The sequence below is a fragment of the Phodopus roborovskii genome, unplaced genomic scaffold (genome assembly GCF_943737965.1).
Source record: "Phodopus roborovskii unplaced genomic scaffold, PHOROB, whole genome shotgun sequence".
NCBI classification, from domain to species: domain Eukaryota; kingdom Metazoa; phylum Chordata; class Mammalia; order Rodentia; family Cricetidae; genus Phodopus; species Phodopus roborovskii.
Genome location: NW_026126627.1, coordinates 563,095 through 585,499, shown reverse-complemented (window position 1 = coordinate 585,499; position 22,405 = coordinate 563,095). Strand labels below are relative to the sequence as shown.

Sequence of the window (22,405 nt, the reverse complement as noted above, 5' to 3'; positions counted from 1 at the left end):
TGCTCTCTTTCCAACATATGGCATGGAATCTAAAGTCCAACTCCAGTTGTCAGGTTTTGTGACAAGCACCATTACACACTGAGCCATCTCAGGAGTTGCTTTTATTTGAGTGTTTCTGATCCTGTACAGTTTTTTTTCCTAGAACAAACAGTGCCACAATAACTCCTCATAAATAGGCCCTTTTCTATTAGCTACTTAAATCTCTATAACATACACTGAGAACAAGAGCAAGTAAGTTAAAGTGTGAGGAAGGCTGTTTGCTCTGGTCAAACAACCTCTGGAAAGTGGTGTCAATTAGCTCACCTACCAGTTAGCTTTGGCATTGCCTGCCTTCCACATCCTCACCAACAGTGTTCGATGTGAACAAATATTTTGCCTGTCTATTTTAAGTTCTTATTATTTAAAGAGCTGGGATCTCATGTTACTGTTGTGTGACTTTCCTAAGGAGATGTAAAAAATATGTCTATTCATCCCAAATAGTGAAGAAAATGGACCAAAGACAGATTTCATTGAACCCAGCTTGGTGAGTATATCTGACTTTACTAGGATTACTCACAGGAACATGGGTGACTAAGGCAGCTGCACCACTGCAAAGTCTCACCCTTTGGTCATTTTTTTAACCTTTGACATATTTTATCACTTCCAAGATTCAATGTAGCTGGAGAAGGTATAACTGTTTATTTTGTTACCATGGCTGCAGTCTTCTGTAAATCACCATAGTGCCCTGCTTCATGATGAAGATATAATCATGACATGTCCACAGGAAACAGCAGCACTATGATTGCCCTGGGTGACTCTGAGCTCCTGGCTCAAGTAATCCCCTTGATGACTCACAGCATATGATTACATGCAAAGTAGTTGGTGCTATACACAGGCTACCACATTCAACAAAATTATGCTTTTAAAGAAAAATTTGAGATGTGTCTATTTTTGGTGAGCATAGTGATGGATGTCAATTCATGAATGCATGACCATTACAATCAGCCAGTCACATTCTGCTTTGCCTCTGAAATTCCTCATCAGCACATTCAGCGGTGCTGTTCTCACCTGCAGAATGTAGTTAGTCTTTTTAATTTCCTGAGCTGATGACTAGACACTTGGGCTCTGTGGTTTCACAAAACAGGAAAAACTGAATGAGACCTTTCTGAGGTTACTGAACTGATTTACATTAGACTAGTCTAAAATGACAATAAATTCCTCTAGAGTTTTAATTTTAAGTGTCTTCCTCTGTTGCTTTCTACCTTTTATACTGTGGCAAAATTTCTCACTTGAACTCAGAGCTTGTTAATTTGGCTAGTCTAGTTAGACACATTTCCTGGGGAGCCTCCATCTCTGCCTCCCAAGTGCTAAAGTTTAAGGTAAACACAAACCAGCGTTTACATGGGTGCTGGGATCTAAACTCAGCCCTTTGGACTTCTGCAGTGAGCACTTTACTCACTGATCCATTCCTTTGCACTGATTTCAAACTTTTAAAACTGTTACCCACTTTAAGAAATATCTCAGGAGCATGTATGCTGATGCACAACTGTCATCCCACAACTTGGGAGGAGTGCCAATTCAAAGACACCCTTTGTCTTTCAATGCCAACCTTAGGAAGGAACAATGCCAACCTTAGGAAGAACACAAGGTATCTTCCTGAGACAAATTTAGTAACAAAAACGAATTGTACCAGTATGGTGCCACTCACTGATAAAATCCCAGCACTCTCAGACAGAGGCAGGAAGAAACTGTTAGTTCAGTGCTAGCCTGGGCTGCAGAGTGAATACACAGACAGCCTGGACCATACAATGATTCTTTTAAAGTCTATACTTCCTATTACATTTCACTTGCTTGAAAATATGCTCACTAGCATCAACTAATAGACTTCTACTGTTGGGCTATCCAGAATTTTAAGGTTCCAGTTTTAGAATTTAGGTCAAGATTGCTTCTTATTTAACAATGTCTTTGGCCTCCCTGGAGAGGCAACTGTAGTCATACTGCCTCACACCGTTTTGAAAGTATTATTTATTTATTTATTTATTTTGCTTGTAATGCTACATCTTATTCCTTTATCAGTTATTTCCACAAATAGCCTGGCGACTCCAGAGGTACTTAGTATTAATGCTAGTGTAGAGGGTAGGCTTTGAAGAGACACGAGTCACGAGTCTGGGCTTGGGTATCACCTCCACCATCTGCAGATGATCTTGACAAATGCTTGTTCACTATTGAAAACTCAAGTTTCCTCCTCTGTAAAATGGGCATCATTGACCTGAGGCATGTAGAGACTTCCTAGTGAGTGACCTGCAAGGTGATTCTTGAGGTGCTATTCCTCAGACTAGCAGCAGTCATTCACAGCATCAGGGAACTTGATAGGAAAACCAACTCTCGGTGTAAGGGTGGGTCAGAGCGTCTGTTCTAACGCGCCTTCCAGGTAACTCTGAGATTGGATTGAGTCTGGGACGCGGTACCATCCACAGTGCTTCGCCAAGCTGGGGAGAGGCGAGCAGCAAGCAGCAGGCCATTTACCTCTGGGACCACAGCAGGTCCCACAGGTAACAGCAGACCTGAGTCGGCCCTGGCTCCGCCCTTATCCCCTCAGGGCCCGCCCCAGACGGTCATTGATTGGTAGAGTCTCTGGTGACGGCTCGCCAATCACCGGACCGTAGACTCAGAATCGGCCGAGGTTGCACTTGGAGAGAGCTGTGCTCCCATTGGTTGGAGACCACGCCGCAGTGCCGCGCGTACGCACGGCAGAGGCGTGACGCCAGCGGCTGTTAAAAAATGGCGACCGTTACTGAGCTGAAAGCTGGTGAGTGAGCTGAGCAGACGTTCGCTAGTGGGAAGCGTCGTGCCTTCCGTCTGTGAGAGGGATGGGACGGAAGGAGAGCGCGCGGGATACCGGCTCGGTCTTCCCCGCCGTCATTGTGAGGTGGCAGGGCCCGTGAGGGAGCGGCCGCTGCGCATGCGCTGTGGGAGGCCCAGCCGGGAGCCGGCCGGAAGGGACTGGAGTCCCCGAGAGGTCTGGGCGTCCTCAGAACCCCGCTGAGCCTGTGGCGCTGAGGCTAGTCCATGTGTTCAGGACTGACCCTGACAGCACCGCGGCTACAGTTGGTGACACAGTTCTCAACCATTGGTGGATAGGGCCTCCTTGTCCTTTGGGGGAAACCTAAGGCAGAGCTGCCCATCCTGACGGTTCTTCGGGAAGAGGGGTTCCATCCCCCATCAATGACACGTGTAACCGTTAACTCTGAATAGTAATATTATAGTTAATGTTTGAGTCGTAATTGTAGTTAAGATTCAGTGTGTGATCCTCTCTGTCAGACACAACTCATCCAACAACTACTTGATTCCTTGTCGCAAACCCTCTGTCCATTTCACACATCGGGAAGTTGAGGTGCCCAAGATACTTTAGGTAGAAATAGACTGATGTGGCGCACCAGGTCTCAATCGCTATGCCATTCCGAGTTTCAAAGAATTCAGACACTAAATTAGTGGTAGTGGAAATTTGGAGAGGACCAAGAAGAGTAGCTTGGAAACTATAATTTAGGAACCATTGACTAAATGTGTATTGGAAGCACTGCTGGTGAGCAATTAAGAAACAGGCATGTCTCAAGTCTCCAGGAGGGACTTCCCATGAATCAGTGGAGCGCTTTTGGGGGTGGGATGGGGATATATTAACACTTGTGATATTGTATAAACTTCTCATAGGATTCAACATATTTTGGTGGGAAATATGTCAGATTAAGACTGCTTCCTGAAGAAGACTGTATGGTAACAGCATTGTAAGCATAAAACTACAAAGAGTAAAATGGTAAAAAAAAAAAAAAAAAACCAGAAAGTGAGAGCCCTGAAGTTTAAGGGTGCCCTCTGTAGATTTAGGGGCCTCTTTACATATGTTTTTCTATATTCTTGGGCTCTTGACATGCTTTGTGTCCAAGAGAAAATGTCATGAAAACTTGTTTTCTAATCAATAATCTTATATTTTATGGGCCTTTTACTTATTTAAAACACTCTTCCATCTCACCTAGATCTTTCTGAGAGATAGAGTTCATTACCAAAGAAAAGGCAACTGAGGCATGGGTTAGGAATATGCCCACCAAGACATGAAGGATATGCTACATTTCCCAATTCCAGCTTCATTACTTTTCATTTTCTGCTAAGTTTGAGGCTGTACTGTGTGTACTTCAGAGTAATTGGGACATGATGCTTGCCAGTAGAAAAGAATCTCTCCATTAAATTTCCAAAGATGGAACTAGAGAACAGGGGTTGTGTTATGATCCTAAGAGTATGATAAAGCTTTCCTTTTATGGGTCTATTATAAAGTATAATTGGTTGACAACTGTAGTTAGTATACCTGCAGAAAGGTTGAAGGAATGAATGAATGCTGTAAAAACAAAGGAGAGACAAGTCTAAGAGTGTATATCTTCAATCATACGACCAAGGATGTTGTTATTTACCAAAGCTAGGAACTTTGCTGTATGTACCTAAATGGATAAACTGTTTCATGAATTTTATTGTGGCATCTTAATAATGCTTTTACCTCTGGCATAGCAAAGTGCATAGTTAAACTACACTTTTGCTGGGCAGTGGGGGTGAATAGCTTTAGTCTCAGCACTCGGGAGGCAGATGCAGGTAGATCTCTGAGTTCCAGCACAGCCTGGTGTGTTACACAGAGAAACCCTGCCTTGAAATAAAACAAAACACATTTTTTTTTTTTAACCAATAGTGTAAGGCATTATTGTTAATACGTTTGTAACATGCAGTGAGCTCTTGCTATATTCTAGGCATTATATTGATTCTCTTGAGTTGCCATTTAGCCACAGAAGACTATTTGAAGAAGTAAGTTTCCGGATTACTGTTAAGGGATGGTACCTTTTTAAAAATTGATTCTTTGTAGATTTCATGTCACACATCCCAGTCCAATTCATTTCCCCATCCCTTTATAACCACCCTCTGCCCTTGCAACCTCATCCCCAACATAAAATGAAATTTAAAAGAAAATAAAAACTAACATACCAAAAAAAAGTTTGGCATACATATTTACTTGTATTTATTGCAATGAGCTTTCTCTTTATACTAAGAGCTATATTTGTGCCATTTTCCTCTTAATCATTATTCTTTAGCACATTCCTGAAATTTCAACATTTAGTTTATAACAACCATTTATATTCTATATTCAACAGTGTTAAAGGACACCTTGGAAAAAAAGGGAGTGTTAGGACATTTAAAAGCAAGGATCCGTGCTGAAGTTTTCAATGCCCTGGATGATGATCATGAACCCCGACCATCATTGTCTCATGAAAACCTTCTAATTAATGAATTAATTAGGGAGTATTTGGAATTCAACAAATACAAGTACACAGCCTCTGTCCTAATAGCAGGTAAGTGGTTATTATCTGGAGAAAAGCGCTGCTTTATCCTTTTTCTAATTCTTAGAAAGCAGTTAGCCTGAATATGTAATTTCATTAATTACTATGTTATACAGGTGACAGAACACTTAGCATCCCATGGGCTCTTGTCATAGCATGAACAAGTTTTGGTGAGCTCTATGCTGTCAGGGAAAGTAAGTGCTAGGGCCTTCTACTGCAGGTTCTCCATGTAATATTCAGCACACATGGACATAAAAGATAATGATTTTGGTATGTTGAAGGATCTCTAAAGATCTAGTATCACTGTCTTATTTCCCTCAGTTTGTTATAGCTGGCTGCATAATACTATCAGCACTCCAAAGGAGGAAAAATTTTGTTTTTTAAAATGTTATTACCTAGGTATCATTCCTGGGATGAAATAGTGACAGTGCTCACTTTAATATTCAACCTTTTGGTGTTTTAGATTGGTATGGTTGCTAATACCTATAGTCACAGAAATTGAAGGCTAAGGCAGGAGGACACTACTTCAAATTAAAAAATAGAAAAGCCCTGGGTCTGTAGCTTAGTGGTAGAACACTTGCCAGATGTGTGAGGCCAGAGGCTAATGCCCAGCACTGGTAGAAGCTGGGGAGGAAAGAAGAGAAGAGAGACTGAGTTTCTGTTCATCAGGTTTGCCTTTTCCAGAGTGCCATGTAAGTGGAAGCCTGCAGGACGTGCCTTTTGACACTGCCTCACTTCACCTGATAAAACACACACTGGCGGTTCAGTCATGTTGACTTTTACCCTGTGCATAGGCAAATGCTGTGGCTGTGCCATTTCAGTCTGCTCTCATAGGCACTTGGGTTGTTTATATTTTTTGGCAGCAGTGAATCAAATCCTCAAAAACATTTATGTGAAGTTTTTGTGTGAAACTCATCTTATTTTGGTAGGTGAATAGCTAAAGATGGACTTGCCATGTTGTCTGGGAAGGGAATGCTTTCCTTCAGGTAATAACTGCCACTGCTTTTGAGTGGTTCTGCTGTTTCTCACCAGGGAAGTGCTGGCTTAGCACTCAGGACTCAGGAAGCAAGGGCAGTCTGTGCTAGATTAAGACTCAGTCTAAAAATTTAATAATTGTAATTTTAGAATTGCTATCCCTCAATGCTTATATGTGTTTTTAATGAGTTATTTAGTGTTATCATGTGTTTAATCTATAGGCATCTTAGGAAGCTTACTGAAGTCCAACATTGTAGTTTTAGATTCAGAAACCATATTACCAATCATAAATCGGGGATTTAAGGAGTATGTGTTAAGCTGTAATTAAGTTCTACATTTAATTGTATTGGAGTATGTTGACATCATAAAGTCATACACAGTTTGGTTTGTCTTGGTATGTACTGTCAGCAATCTCCCAAAGTCTGAGAAATGTGTGTACCTAGGAGATATGCTTATTACCAAAATTGAATTTGCCTTTTAGATTAATAGACTCAGTATTTTCCTAAATTTTTTTCTCCCCAGAATCTGGTCAACCCGTAGTTCCGTTGGACAGACAGTTTCTTGTCCATGAACTGAAAACCTTTGAAGAATCAAAGGATAACTCAATGTAAGAAGTTTTTAAAAGAGGTTTGCAGATGTTGTATTTAGTTCCTAATTTATAGTGCTTGCTATGAGTCATTTTAATCCAGCAGGAACTCACTGTATGTTATATACTATGTGAGGTCCAAGAAGTGTGGGAGCAAGTAAGTCACCTTAGGTCCTGCTGTAAGTGAGCTTGCTGTGTCTTCAGAGGACTGAACACCTGCCTGCTTCCCTCCCTCCCTCCCTCCCTCTTTTCTTTCTTTTTCCTTTTTCTTAAGGGCTTTTTCCCCAATTTGTTTCTTTCAGTGGTGGTAATTGAACCAGGGCCTTGACTGCTCAGGGTACAACACACCCTGTACTGCTAAGCAGCTTCTTGGCCCAGCCCTCTAGTTCTTTCTTTTTTAAACTTTAAGAAAAATATGTTTATGTGGATATGTGTTTTGTCTGCATGCTTGTTGTTTACCACATACATGCCTGATTCCCTCAAAGGCCTTGGAGCTGGTGTTACAGATGGTTGTAAGCCACCAAGTGGGAGCTGGGGATTGAAGCTAGTCCTCCAGAAGAGCAGCCAGTGCTCCTAACTGCTGAGCCATCTCTCCAGCACCCCCTCCACTCCCTTTCCTTCTTTCTGAGGGTGACTCTTCTTGGCTTCCTGATTTTTTTTTTTCTTCTTTCTAAGGCATTGTTCTTTAGGTTGTTTCCTTCATGTTTAACCCTTCCTCATTGCTTTCTTCACTCAGATCTCTTCTCTAAAAATGAAAGGGGAAAAACAAAATAATCATCAGCTTCTTCTCACCCCACTACTGCTTTATAGTCTTTTATTGCCAGACCTGCTGCATCTGCCCTCATGTTACCTGCTGTCCCCATCTCATCTGCCGTGTGCATCTTAAATGTCTAATGCCTTTTACACTTTTTCTTAGAGTCCCTAACTGGCTTATTAGTTTGTACCTAGGACCTAAGTGCATAGCTCAGCGTGACCTTTCCTAGCTGGAAATTTCTTTGAAGACTCATGTTTTCCTTCTAAAACCCCAAAGGTGAACAAAGGGTCACCTTTGTACTGGAGGGTAGATGGGCGGGGCTCTGGCTTGGGCTTTTTGAAACCTCAAAGCCACCCACAGTGGCATACTTCCTCCAACAAGGCCACACTTCCTCTAATAAGGCCACACCTCCTAATCCCTCTCAAGTAGCACCTCTCCCCAGTGGCCAAGCATTCAAATATATGAGTCTATGGGGGGTCATTCCTATTCAGACTACCACAGTAGATAAGGATGAACAGTTGAATATTGATTCATTCAAGCAGGAGGCATTAGTTTGCAGTTAGCAAGTATTGGGAGTGAGGAGCTGATAGATTTTTTTTTCCCTATCCCTTTGGTAGCCTTGAAACAGTTGCCTCAGATGAGCAAGTTAAAAAGGAAACTGGTGTCCAGCTTTATTTCCAGAAAGTGAGGGAGTATCTTGCAGTCTTTTAGGGAATTGGGGTGTGTGTTCAAAAAATTGGGGCACATGTATGTGTATGTGTATGGGCTAGAGATCAAACTTGGACCTTTGCACATGATAGGTGAGTACTTTCCCACTTAGCAATACCCTTCCTTAGCTATGCTTTTCTGTACATGGATTTTTAAAACTTACTTTTGCAGATGCATGTTAGTGTTTATGAACTTGCAGGTATTATCTAAAGCAGTTTAAAGATACATGACACTTAAACTTTTTCTAAATTTCAAGCAGATTTTTTCATCATAGGTCAGAAGTGAAACCTTTAGTAGTCTCAAACAAGTTGACTGAAAGGGGCCGTAGCATGAATCTAATTCATCATAATAATTAAAAACCCAGAGTCAGATATCAGGGTAAATGTTGAAAGGTCAGAGAAACAGAGCAGCCAGCCACTAGAGTTCTTACCTTTACAAAATCTCAGGTGGAAAAAGGGCTGAGCTCCTGTCTCTTCCCCCCTTATATTTATTTCTCCACCTCCCTAGTGCCATTGGTAGAAGTGAGTGAGGCTCAGTAAAGCATAAGGGGTTTAGACTCTGTTTTTAATAGGAGTATCATACTTTGAACCATTATACCTACTGGGCAGGAGATAGGTATCTCAAAAGTCAATGTCTGTGCTGTCCATAGAGCAGCTTTCAATGTCAGTGGACTAACTAACATAACTCTGGGTGACTTATTTTAAGAAAAAGCACATAGGAGTTGGTTGATTGTTTCATTACCCCTGAGATATTTGAGCATACCACTGAGCCCTGGTTTTTTCATTCATAAATTGGTTGTAGTGATATGTAAAGGAAACTATAAAGCAGCCTTTTATATATTAGTTACTACCAAGCTCTCCTGTAACCAAAATTCATGTGCCTTTTACTGTATGCAAGGTGCACAGCTAGAGATTTGATGTGCACTACTCATTGACAGCATACCCAGTGTGTGACCTAGGGTCTGATTACACCCTTTAAGGGAGAGAAACATCTGTGAGCTTCAGGAAAGTAAGATCTTCCAAGGTGTGTAGCTGGCTGTTACCAATGTAGAATTTGAAGGTAGACCACTGCTTTCTAGGCATAACCTTGACAAGACAGTGGATGCTAAACCAGTTTTAGGTCCTAAGAAGGTTTTAGGTTGGGCTTTGAGTTGACAAGCTGAATTCCAGTGGGTTGTTCAGTTTAGATTATTTTAATGGTGTTAATATGTTTTCTGGGGCTTTAAAAATTCTCATTCAAGAGAATGAGTGGTGGCAGTGGTGCACGCCTTTAATCTCAGCACTGGGGAGGCAGAGGCAGAGGTCAGCCTGGTCCAAGAATGAGTTCCAGGATAGCCAGGGCTGCTCAGAGAAACCCCATCTCAAGAAGAAAAAATTCTCACTTGAGTTAATTGGTATTTTTAAACTTAGAGTGCCCATTTGCCAGGACAATAATCCTGTGTTCTTTGCAATCTAGTGAGTAAGATGGCAGTTTTGGTATCAATTTATCTTTAAAGTGAATGTCTTAAGCTTTTCCTACTTATGGGAAATGAATTGATTTTGGTTTTGCCTTCTTCCTGAAATAGTCCTCTGTTATATGGAATTTTAGCCCATTTCTTGCGTGGTCCTCCCGATGACATGCAGAATGTGCTTCTGACAGAGTCAACACTCCAGCCTCCGAACAGGCATCCCAGCTGGAAGCCCAACGGAAGACCAAAGGGTAGGTGTTTCCAACCTTCTTCCTTTAGCTTCCATGACGTTGTTTTTCTCTGGAGCTTTTGATTTCTAGCTTAACTGTGCTTATGTTAGCCCGTGTTACTTAACCTCCAGAAAGTCAAGTGTTTTGCAGAAAGAAAATCTTGACTAGGCAAAGGGATATAATTTCAAAGCTAATATCTTGAAAGAAACCCCAACTTTTCACATCAGTCTGGTCTTTGGACCAATCTGGCTTGCCACACTGTGTAGTTTTCTTTGAAATCAAGAAGTCTCCCCTCACCTCCTACCTTTCCCAGACTGAAAGGTACAAGGCAAGATTATTCCTGTACAGAGAAGCTGTGTCTGTGTGACCATTACATTTTCAGGACACTTTTTGTGTGGTAGATGACAGATAGAGATAACAGATCTGACAGGCTCTCAGTCTAATTCTGGCTGTCCCCGAGCTTACATCTTACATCAATCTTTCCTCAGTCTCTTAATACCAGGACTACATAGATGCATGAACCTCTGTATCCTGCTAAGACTGCTCACCTTTAAAGTAACCTTTCAGAGTAAAACATGCTGGCTCAGGCTCGTAATCTAGACAATGAAGACTGAGGCAGGAGCATCTTCAGTTCAAGGCCAGCCTAGGCTACATAGCAAGACTGTCTCCAAAAATAAAAAAGAAATAAGTAAATAAATAAGATAGAAATGGATAATAAGTGAAATGAGCTTTTGGTTGATTTAATCACATTGACAGTAGGTTCTGAGTTGGTTGTTTGAACTGAGTACATTGTAGCTGAGTGTCACTCTTTCTCAAAGGGGTGGGTTACAAGTGAGATTCAGGCTTCCATGTGATGGTGGTGTTTGTTTTTTTGAGATGGGTTCTCTGTAACCCTGGCTGGCCTGGAACTAGTTCTGTAGACCAGGCTAGTATCAAATTCAGGGATCCACCTGGCTCTGCCTCCCAAGTACTGGGATTAAAGGCTTACATCACCATTCCTGGCTTGCAAATTATTTCCTTTTTCTTTTCTTTCTTTTTTTCTTTTTCTTTCTCCTCTTCTTTTTTTTTTTTTTTTTTTTTTTTCTTGGATACACAGTAATTTGAAAAGAGCCCTCAGCCATAGATCATCATCTGTTACATGGTTGCTTTCTGAGTTCACCTGACTGTAGGAGCCATGTGGCTCCCACTTGACAGCTTATCTGGTATAAGATGCTAGTGAAGATTAGATAGGCAACTACCTTCAGGAGGATAGCCTGTTACCTGCCCTGTGCTGAGTGAGTGGATGTGATTTTTGAAGCAGAGTAGGTTTTGTTGTAAATAAAAGTTGAGTTTTAATGATGGAAAAGCCATCTCAGGTCTGCTTTAGTTTGCATCAGTCAGTGTACTTTTAAGTGCAAAAATAGCAGTTTGGGTCAGTGAGGTGCTCAGTGGGTGGGAGGCACTTACTGCCAAACCCAACAACCTGACAGCGTCAGGACCCTCACAGCAGAAGGAAGGAACCAACTTCTAAAAGTTGCCCTTTGAAGCCAGCAGTGGTGGCGCATGCCTTCAATCCCAGTACTTGGGATTAAAGCACCAGCGGTGGTGCTACAGCAGCAAGACCTGAACATCCCAATACAGATGAAGTAGAATAAAATAACCTAAAAAATAACTTTATGAGGATGATAGAGGCCCTTAAAGAGAAAATGAAAAATTTTCTTAAAGAAATGGAGGAAAAGATAAACAAAAGATTGGAAGGTATCAACAAATCCCTTAAAGAAAATCAAGGAAAACATATCAAACAAGTGAAGGAAACAATTCGAGACGCAGTCTGAAAAAAAGGCAATAAAGAAAACAAACCGAGGGAATTTTTGAAATGTAAAATCAGGATAAATGGTCAGGAACCACAAATGCAAGCATAAACAACAGAATACAAGAGATGGAAGATTTTCAGGCATTATCCAAACTAACCAAGAGACAGTGAGTATCCAAATTAATAAAATCAGAAATGAAAAGGGGACATAACAACAGTTACTGAGGAAATCCAGAGAATCATCAGGTCATACTTCAAAAACCTGTACTCCACAAAATTGGAAAACTTTAAGGAGATAAACAATTTTCTAGATAAGTACTACATACCAAAATTAAGAACAAACAACTTAAATACACCTATAACCCCTAAGGAAATAGAATCAGTTACCAGAAGTCTCCCAACCAAAAAAAGCCAAGGCCCAGATAGATTCAGTGCAGAATTCTACCACATGTTCAAAGAAGATCTAATACTGATAATCCTCAAATTATCCCACACACCTCAAATTATCCCACACACCAGAAACAGAAGGAATATTGCCAAACTCTTTTTACCAGACTACAGTTACCCTGATACCCAAACCACATAAAGAAGCAACTAAGAAAGAAAATTACAGATCAGTTTCCCTCATGAACTGAATCCAAGAACATATCAGAAAAGTATGAATCATCACCAAGTGGGATTCATCCCAGAGATTCAGGGAAGGTCCAGCATATGAAAATCCATTAATGTAATCCACTGTGTAAACACACTGAAAGAAACAAAAACAAACAAACAAAAAACCCACATGATCATCTCACTAGATGCTGAAAAAGCCTTTGATAAAATTCAACACCCCTTCATGATAAAGGTATTGGAGAGAATAGGGATACAAGGAACATATCTAAACATAATAAAGGCAATATTCAGTAACCCAACAGCCAACATCAAAATAAATGGAAAGAAACTCAAAGCAAGCCCAGTGAAATCAGGAACAAGACAAGGCTGTCCACCTTCTCCATATCTAGTCAGTGTACTACTCGAAGTTCTAGCTCGAGCAATAAGACAACAAAAGGAGATCAAGGGGATACAGATTGGAAAAGAAGACAAACTCTCACTATTTGCTGCTGATATGATAGTTTACCTAAGTGACCCCAACAATTGTACCAGAGAACTCCTAAAACTGATAAACATCTTCAGTGATGTAACAGGATACAAGATTAACTCAAAAAAGTCAGTAGCCTTCCTATATACAGATGGCAAATGTACTGAGAAGGAAATCACCCTTTACAATAGCCACAAATAACATAAAATACCTTGGGGTAGCTCTAACCAAATGAGTGAAAGACCTGTGTGACAAGACCTGCAAGTCTTTAAAGAAAGAAATTAAAGAAAATACCAGAAAATGGAACGATCGCCCGTGTTCTTGGGTAGGTAGGATCAGCATAGCAAAAGTGGCAATTCTACCAAAAGCATTCTACAGATTCAAGGCAATTCCCATCAAAATCCCAGCACAATTCTTCACAGACTTTGAGCGATACTCAACTTCATATGGAAAAATAAAAAACACCCAAGGTAGCCAAAACAATCATGTACAATAAAGGAACTTATGGGGCCATCACCTTCCCTGACGCTACTATAGAGCCATAGTAATGAAAGCAGCTTGGTATTGGTATAAAAACAGGCATGTAGACTGATAGAATTGAATCAAAGACCCTGATATCAACCCACACACCTGCGAACACCTAATTTTTGATAAAGAAGCTAAAATTATAAAATGGAAAAGAAGAAAACATATTCAACAAATGGTATTGATATAACTGACTGTCAACATGTCAAAAGTCCAAATGAATCAACCACCTTAATATAAATCCATCCACACCGAACCTTATATATATATATATATATATATATAGGCAAATAGACAGAACTGGAAAAAAAAAACCACCCTGAATGAGGTAAGCCAAAACCAGAAAGACAAATATAGTATGTACTCACTCATAAGTGGATACCAAACATAAAGCAAAAGATACCTAGCCTACAATCCATAACCCCAGAGAAGCTAGAACCCTCTGGAAGGAGATACAGGAATCCACAACTAACCACTGGGCCAAGCTCTGAGAGGACAATCAAAGTGAGGGAGGAGTGAATATGAACAAAGGAGCCAAGATCATAATGGGAAAACACATAGAAACAGCTGACCCAAGCTAGTGAGAGATCACTGACTCAGGTCTGACAAATGGGGAAACCTGCATAAGACTCAACTAGGCCCGGCTGCTGCTGCCGGATGCTCCCGCCCTGGCTGCAGTGGCTGGGCTGAATAGCCCGGCTGGACGCTTAGTGCCCTGCTCAAGCCCTGCCTGAAGCGCCCGCGGGGGTGGCAGCGGCCTCTGCCCCACGGAGACCAAGCGGCTGGAGGACTGGAGGACGAGGCGGCGGCAGCGGGAAGGAGAATGGGGGCTAACCAGTTAGTGGTGATCAACGTGTACGACATGTACTGGATGAATGAATATACCTCATCTATTGGAATTGGAGTTTTTCATTCTGGAATTGAAGTGTATGGCAGAGAATTTGCTTATGGAGGCCATCCTTATCCTTTTTCTGGAATATTTGAAATTTCCCCAGGAAATGCTTCTGAATTAGGAGAAACATTTAAGTTTAAAGAAGCTGTTGTTTTAGGGAGTACGAACTTTTTAGAAGATGATATAGAAAAAATTGTAGAAGAACTGGGAAAAGAGTATAAAGGCAATGCCTATCATTTGATGCACAAAAACTGCAATCACTTTTCTTCAGCTTTGTCAGAGATTCTTTGTGGGAAAGAGATTCCTCGCTGGATCAACCGACTGGCCTACTTCAGCTCCTGTATACCCTTTCTACAGAGTTGCCTCCCAAAGGAGTGGCTCACTCCTGCTGCACTGCAGTCTAGTGTCAGCCAAGAGCTCCAGGATGAACTGGAAGAGGCAGAGAATGCGGCCACATCCACAGCCATGGCAAGTGCTGCAGCTGGTGCCAGAACTGGGTGTCACACTAGACTTTGAGCATCTCCAAAATCACACCTTCAGAACTGTCTCTGGCAGTTGAATAGTACTAGAGAAAAGAAAATAGAGTAAATGTCCTTTGGGTATTTTGTATGTAAAGATGGCTCTCCTCCAAATCCCAGTTTTTCGGCTCAGGTTATATTTATAATCAAAAACAAAAACAAAACAAAACAAAAAGAAAAGAAAAATCACTTGGAGCAGGAGGGAAAACTTTATATGAAGCTGCCCTCTTTTTTTTTTTTTAATCCACTTGTAAATTTGGATTCACTTCCTGTGTTGTATTATGTCCTCTGTTGAATTACGCTTACAGTATTTTGTATCACTGTTTACAAATCTTGCATGGACTTCTGCCAACATGAAAGAAGAAAACCTTCATCTTCAAAAATTAGGCAGGTCATCTTTGTACACACCCTGAAAATCGCCAGAGCTACAGCATAAAAAGTGGGCACATGGAGAAGTACTTATACAGCTACAGTCCCCATCACCTGCTTAAGAGCCCTGTGTTAGATTTGTATTTGTTTTGTTGCCATTTTTGGCGCCCAGATACAGGGATCCAAACTGGCCTGACATGAAGGAGCACACACAGCCAGAGGGCTCAGGGCCCCGAGTCAGTTCCTGTCCACCCCCTTCCATTCTGAGTAGCACATTTCCCTAGGTGTCTGTGGAGCCCCTGGTTTCATCCCAAATAATGCCCACCTCAGCAGGGTGGTACTGTTGTGTCTGCCAGGCTTGATGCTCAGTTCTATAATGAAGATGTTTTCATGGAAGATACTCATAACTGATGGTGTTTTTGCACATGTATTGAGGCAGGGGCTTCATTTTTATTTTAATACATACTAAACTCCCTGCACAGGATGTTTTTGGTGGGGTGGGAGTATCCTAACCTAGCTTCCTGAGCAGCAGTACAGCCTGATAGTAAACTGCTTTTTTAACTAGCGAGGCTACCTTTTATACTAGACACTGAAAACTAGAGTCTAAAGAAACATCCCCCGAAAGGTAATTTTTTAATGTTTAGTACTTTCTGTACACCATATCAGAAATGGCATGTTGGACTTTATTAGTTCATGATGAGAGTAGTTTCACCTCATAAAAGAAATTCTATTTTCATTGATCTCTCATTGGAAACTCATATTTTTGTGTGTCTGATTCATCTTTTTATGTTCTCTCAAATGTATCTCTTACATAATATAATCTTAGGAATAAAGTTGTTGTTACAGCTAAGTCTTCTTTAGTAAGGAAGTTGTCTGCTAGAGTCTAACCCCAGTTGACTCTTGTGTGTAAGAACCAATCATCACATGTCACAATCAATGTTCTGCCTTAAGAGTGAGTGTCCTGTGTAAAGTAGTGGGTGCAGCATAGAAACATCCAAGGTACTGACTACAGCTTTAATATGAAAGTCCCGGTTCTTTTGTGAGGATACATATCGTTAAGTAAATTACATCTTTAACTTCCAAAAAAAAAAAAAAAAAAAAAAACGACCAAATTAGACTCCCTTAATATGGGTGACAATGGTGGGACTGGGACAATACAAGCGGCCACTGGCAGTGGGTCCGAGATCTAACACTAATGCCCAAACTGACTTAGTGAAGCCCATTCTATATGGAGAGACACCTTGCCCAGCCTAGACACGGGTGTGGGGGTGGAGAGATGCCTTGGTCCTGCCTCAGCAAGATGATGTGACAGACTTAGCAGATTTCCTTGGGGAGACCTTACCCTCTCTGAGGAGCAGATGGTGGTGGGAGTGTGGGGGGGAGCAGGAGGAGAGGAAGGAGGGGGAACTGGTATTGGAATGTAAAAAATGATTTTTGAAAAAGCACTTTCCATGGTTTCCTGGATAGTGTTACAGCTTTGATACCTAGATATAAACTGTACTCCCTTTTTCTGGGTGCCACATGAGGACTCAGCTAGCAGGCCATTATAGTAGTTTTGTTGTTTTTAGTGGTTCGACAATGCTGATTGCACACTTGTCCTTCCTCCTGAGTTCATTCCTAAAATCTGAGAGAAAGGCTTGTAGGTCTCCTCGCTGTGCTTCAGTCAGAAAGAAAAATCAAGCTGGGCATGTGATGGAAGCCTGTGATATTGGCAGTCAAGCTGAGGCAGAAGTCCAGTCTGGGGCTACATATTGAGACCCTGTCACTTCTCTACCCACCCTGTCACTCCTCTACCCAATGAAGAAACCCTTGAATTATTACAGATACTCTCTAATACTAAACATACATGATTTCCTAAGTGATGTTTAAGAAATGAGAAGTAGAGTCAGCAAGCAGGATGGCTTACTGACCTGAGTTCAGTCCCTGAGACACACCTGGTAAGAGAGATCCCTCATACATGTCTGCTGGCCCTCACCCCCACAAGTCAATACATGTTATAAGAAAAATGCATAAAATAGTTATACAATGTCCTAAAATATGTCCAAGTGTGCTTGACTATCTCCTATTTTGTTTGGAAGTATTAACACCTATATATTTTCTCTAGACGACCATCTGAGGAAGAACATGGGGCCGAGCATTATGACTGAAGAGCTTCATGCTGCTGTGCAGCCGGTCAGTAGATGATGCCTGCACCAGGCAGGCTCCCTGATGTCAGCTGTGCGTGTGGACTCACTGACCTGTTGTCCCATACCATCCATTACACCACCATTTGTAAACATTTGAGCTTCTATAAATGTTCAGCCCCTCAAGATTTACTGCATCTGTGAAAAGCTGATCCATATTATTATAGCTTGCTAGAAGCCACTGTAGGAAAAAAAATGTATTGTTTTCAGGATGTATTTTTAAAGTTCTTATATTTGTGAAAACTGAAAAATATTTTGTACTTTTTTGCCCCCTTTTGTAAAGGCCATCTCTAAAGGGCTGTGGATGTGCCTCCAGTAAAGCTCTTGCTTTGCATGTGTAAGACCCTGGGTTCAGTCCTAGCCCTGAAGAAAAGAAAACACAAGTACAGATCTTTGTTTGTTCTGCTCATTAAATAATTTCCTCCAGCTAGAATTATATAGACCTGTGGGAAAACTGATTTATGTTTTGAAAAAAGTTTTTTTTTTTTAAAGAAATATCTGAATTAATGTCTGCCCTGGCTAATTTTGTCTCAGCTGTCACAAGCTACAGTCATTTGGGAAGAGGAACTCTTAACTGAGAAAGTTCCTCCATCTGATTGGCTTATGGGCAAGCCTGTAGTACATTTTCTTATTAATGATTGATATGGGAAGGTCCAGCCCATTATGGATGGTATCACCCCTGGGCAGTTGCTCCTGGGTTCAGTAAGAAAGCAGGTTGAGCAAGCCATGGGGAGCAAGTCAGTATGTAACAGCCCTCTGTGGTATTTTCCCCTGACTTCGCTCAGTGGCGGCCTGTGATATGGAACTGTATGCTGAAATAAACCCTCTCCTTCTCATGCTGTTTATGGTCATGGTCTTTATATCATCAGTGAAAATCCTAAGATCCTGTCTAATGTTGATCTTTAAACTAGTTAACAATGCTCTTTCCCCAAGAACAGTTTGCCTTCTATTAGGGGATTTAATGAAAAGATAAAGGGGAAAATAATTATTTTATTTTGCTTTAAGTAAAACAGAGAGTTTATGTATTATATAAAGAATATAAGCATGACAGGGTAGGCTTTGGGAGAAGTGCCAGGTAGAAACTTTAGTGGAGGTGTTTTCGGAGCCCTTCTGCACACACTGATAGCTGTAGAGGTACTATCTTTTTCTTACATGGACTCTGAGAGACTTAGTAAACATGAGTATTTTTTTCCTTGGGATAGGAAAACCATAAGAGCTGCCACAATTCTATCTCTAGATGCTACTTTGCTGTCTATCAAGGACATTTTTCTAGTGTGGCCACACAGGCTTATTTCACGGAACACAGTGCTCCTTACTGGCAAGAGTCACACAGTTTATCATGGACAAACCAGCATTGGGGACACAGCTTAACAATGCACAGCCAAGTGTGTGCCACAGGAAGAGAGCTGAGGGCTGTTGCCACTGGTATTGGTAATTTGGAATGTTACCAATTTGAGTTGTTTTTGGTGGTGCCAGTCACCCACTCCTCAAAGATGGATTGAGAACATTAATGTTAATACAGAACATAATGAAAGTGGTCTTTAGAGTGGTCTTTACCACTCTAAAATTCTTAAAAACCCTGTTGGGAAAAGAGGATCCATAACTGTAGAGTCTTACAGGAGCCCATTCCATGTTTTCCTTTCAGTGTAAAAATATAAATGTATCTAGAGTATGTTTCCTGTTGATCACCCTTATTGTACTTTGAGCAAAGGGAATAATGTGATGTTGTACTTTAAAGCACAGTAAAATAAAGAACAGCTTGTTAACATTGAAAGCTAAGGGTAGATTGCTGATACAAACAGGTGCCTTGCTCCTGTAATGTATGTGTGTCAAAAAAGCTCACTGCCATGGGGGTAGGTGCCTGGACAACTCCAGACCTAGAAGCAGTACAGAGCTGTGCAAACAGAGCCCAGACATAGTGCCGACCCCCATTCCTGATGGGGCTTTGTTTCTCTTCTGTTTTATCAGAGAACATACAGCACGGTTCTTTGGTAGGGTAGCAAACAGAAGTACCCTCTCACCCCTTAAACTGATAACTTCCAGTGAAGACACAGGAAATGGTCATTTAATATACTGGCAGTTGAAGTCTTGAATGCATGAAACATCTGGTGTTAGAAATTAGAGCCCTTTAAATTGGAGTATATTATGTCCATATGGTTTTTTGTACTTTGCAAGCATGGTGTATACTCTATTGAATTAGCTGCATCAGGAATTGTAATGGCTGGTTTTTTTGATTATTGTCTTTGCCAATTTTATAGTCTTGAGATGCCATTTCTGTGATGCCTAATCTGCATTTTTGGTTCTCCCAGATAATAGTAATTATTTCAGTATTAACTTGCAGATTTTCCTTGTTTGCATGAATTCCTCTGATAATTTCTTACAAATTCAGTTTTTCTCTTTTTAAGATTTTATTTTATATGTATATGGGTTTTTCCTGCTTATATGTCTGTGTACCATGTGCATACAGTACCCTCAGAGGCCAGAAGAGGGTGGCAGGTCCCCAGGAACTGGAGTTACAGGCAGTCATTAGCCACCCACCACATGGGTGCTTGGAACTGATCCCAGGCCTTCTGCAAGAGCAGCCAGTGTTCTTAACCTCTGAGCCATCTCTCCAGCCCCCAAATTAACTCTTTCTTAATGCTTCATTGTTAGAATATGTGCTTGTGTGTGCCATCTCTTCCATAGGCTGAGTACTGCCATCATAGCCTTCTTATAGATTTAGAGAATGTTTTCAATAGGACTTCTGATTGGTTCAGTATGGACAAGACAGATCCAGTATTTAACAAGTGTTTTAGCATCTGGAGTATTTGTTAATCAGGTCAAATGGTGCTTATAGTTCTTGGGGTAGTCCTTACTAATCAGGCTGGGCATTTCTGATGGTAGAACTGGCAAGGATTCTCTGAAAGCCGTGTTTCGGGGTGTATACATGTTATTGTGGTGATTGTGGTGGTGGTCAAGGTCACAGCTGAGGCTGTAACCCTTCTGCTGTTTATAGGCAAAGGCTTTGGAGCTTTGGAAATAGTAGGGGAAGTTTCTTTATTTTAGAGTTCTGTCTCTGGCTTATGAAGACTTTCTGAATGAATTAATCTTAGTCCCAACAATGCAGCCATGACCAAAGCTGCATGGGCTTCTCAGGCTTCCTGCAGTCACTCCTCTCTGTTACTGTCTCTCGGGAGAAGCTGAATATCATATCTGACTGTGGAAATCATATTTTTTAATTGGTAGTGACTACAATCTGATCAGTCTCAAAGTTGTTCCTAAATTGCTTAATTCATTAGAAGAGTTTAAAGAAATAAAGGCTTTCTTATTGTATTATTTTGTTAGCTGTAAGATTTCTGATATTTTAGGTGTGTGCATGTGTGTCCATGTGTGTATAGGTGTTCATGTGTAGGCATGCTTGTGTGTAGATGCAGAGGTGCTGAATCTCCCTGGAGCTTGAAGCATAAGCTATTGTGAACAGCAGCCAATCTTGCCTGAGCTGTCTTTCCTACCCCTCAATATTCTCCTTCTCTGTATCTCTCTCTCTCTCTACCCTCTCTCTCCTCCCTCTCATCTTTGTAGCTCTGGTTGCCCTCAAACTCACAGAGAGCCCCCTGCCACTGCCTCTCATTTGCTGGGATTAAGCCTTGTGTCACAACACCAACCCCCTCAGTATTTTCTTTATTGGAAGTTTTTGTTTTGTGTTTTAAAACTTTTTTCCCTTTTTTGTACCTATTCTTCAAGTGTCATCACTCTGTCCTCTGTCCTGGTTTTCCTGTTTGTTTTTGTCATCTTTGCTCTTAGAAAATGTGGGCTGGGCTCTCAGCATTGGGAGCAGGTGCAGGTCTCTGGACTGGTTCAGAGTGAATCTCTCTCACCTTCTAGCACTGCAGACTCACTTGGGCCACCAGTGCCTGAAGCTGCACACATTTCCATTTCTAAATCTGTCCTGACTATAGTTATGAATTCCATTATGTTCTCTGTGCAAATATAAATATCAGATCCTCCCAAAAGACTTGGTTAATATTCAGAGGTGTCAGCTATGGATGTTGTGCAGTTATGTAGGGCCAGACTAAGGGAAATGCTGGTGTTTATAATTTTGGATATTCATGTGAAATGATCAAAATGGAAGATAAACAGAATTGTCACTTGCAGTCCTATGCACTCCTGTGTCTGATTCTACCCTGTCTATGCCTAGGCAATGTTGTACTCTCATTGATTGCTTAATGAGAATCAGCTTAACTGTGCAGAGGCTGTCATGCCACCCCTTGTCACCCAGAGAGGACCCCTGAAGCAGGGATGACTGGAGCTGGCCCACTGGGCAGCTGGAGACTGAAGGCAGGACTGGCAAATCATTACCTCATAGGGTGTCACTCTAGAGGGTCAGTGTCACATCCTGGGGGACCTGACATGTTTTCTAAAAAGTAAAACCATCTACTTTTAATTTTGTTTTGTTTTTCCATCTATATTTAAAGTGTGTTGGCATTTTTGTCTTTTCATTATCCAAATAAAGAAGGATTTTGTATCTCCCCTTTTTTTAAATATATGCATATGTATCAACTTTATGTCAGAAGAGGGCATCAGATCCCACTGTTGATGGCTGTGAACCACCATGTAGTTGCTGGGAATTGAACTCAGGAACCTCTGGAAGAGCAGCTAGTGCTCTTAACCATTGAGCCATCTCTCCAGCCCCAGGGTTTTGTATTCTTAAAAGCTGAGAAAGAGCCAGGTCATTGTGGGTATACCTATAATCCAGCCAGGTACTTGGGTAGCGCAGGCAGGAGGATTGGTAGTTCTAGGCCACCCCTGGCTATGTAGCCAGACCCTGTATTTAAAAAAGAATCAAGGGGCTAGAAAGATGGATCAGTGGTTAGCACTGTTTGCTCCTCCAGAGGGTCTGATGCCCTCCTTTGACCTCTCTGAGCATGCTCATTCCCATATATAACCATAATTGAAAATAAAACAAACCCTAGAATCTCTAAAACAAACAACAAAACAATGAATTGAAGACATTCTAC

At 41.3% G+C, this 22,405-nt stretch overlaps 2 protein-coding genes across 2 annotated transcripts; both read left to right on the top strand.

Annotated features, from left to right (window-relative positions):
• The first annotated feature begins 2,719 nt into the window (after positions 1–2,719).
• On the top strand, positions 2,720–18,244 carry Cep20 (centrosomal protein 20). The gene is made up of 5 exons (XM_051206697.1): positions 2,720–2,788; positions 5,163–5,360; positions 6,846–6,930; positions 9,936–10,069; positions 17,330–18,244. The coding sequence occupies exons 1-5, from the start codon at positions 2,761–2,763 to the stop codon at positions 17,407–17,409; spliced, it is 525 nt and encodes a 174-aa protein (XP_051062654.1). The 5' UTR covers positions 2,720–2,760; the 3' UTR covers positions 17,410–18,244.
• On the top strand, positions 14,245–14,974 carry LOC127238204 (deubiquitinase DESI2-like). The gene has a single exon (XM_051206696.1). The coding sequence runs from the start codon at positions 14,270–14,272 to the stop codon at positions 14,852–14,854; it is 585 nt and encodes a 194-aa protein (XP_051062653.1). The 5' UTR covers positions 14,245–14,269; the 3' UTR covers positions 14,855–14,974.
• Positions 18,245–22,405: the final 4,161 nt, after the last annotated feature.

Bases quoted from the DNA above. Each gene is read 5' to 3' on its own strand.
- Cep20 (XM_051206697.1), top strand. From the start codon at position 2,761: ATGGCGACCGTTACTGAGCTGAAAGCTG. The intron at 5,361-6,845 runs GTAAGTGGTTAT...TTTTCTCCCCAG, and splicing joins AGCCTCTGTCCTAATAGCAG to AATCTGGTCAACCCGTAGTT. The intron at 6,931-9,935 runs GTAAGAAGTTTT...TTCCTGAAATAG, and splicing joins GAATCAAAGGATAACTCAAT to TCCTCTGTTATATGGAATTT.
- LOC127238204 (XM_051206696.1), top strand. From the start codon at position 14,270: ATGGGGGCTAACCAGTTAGTGGTGATCAACGTGTACGACATGTACTGG.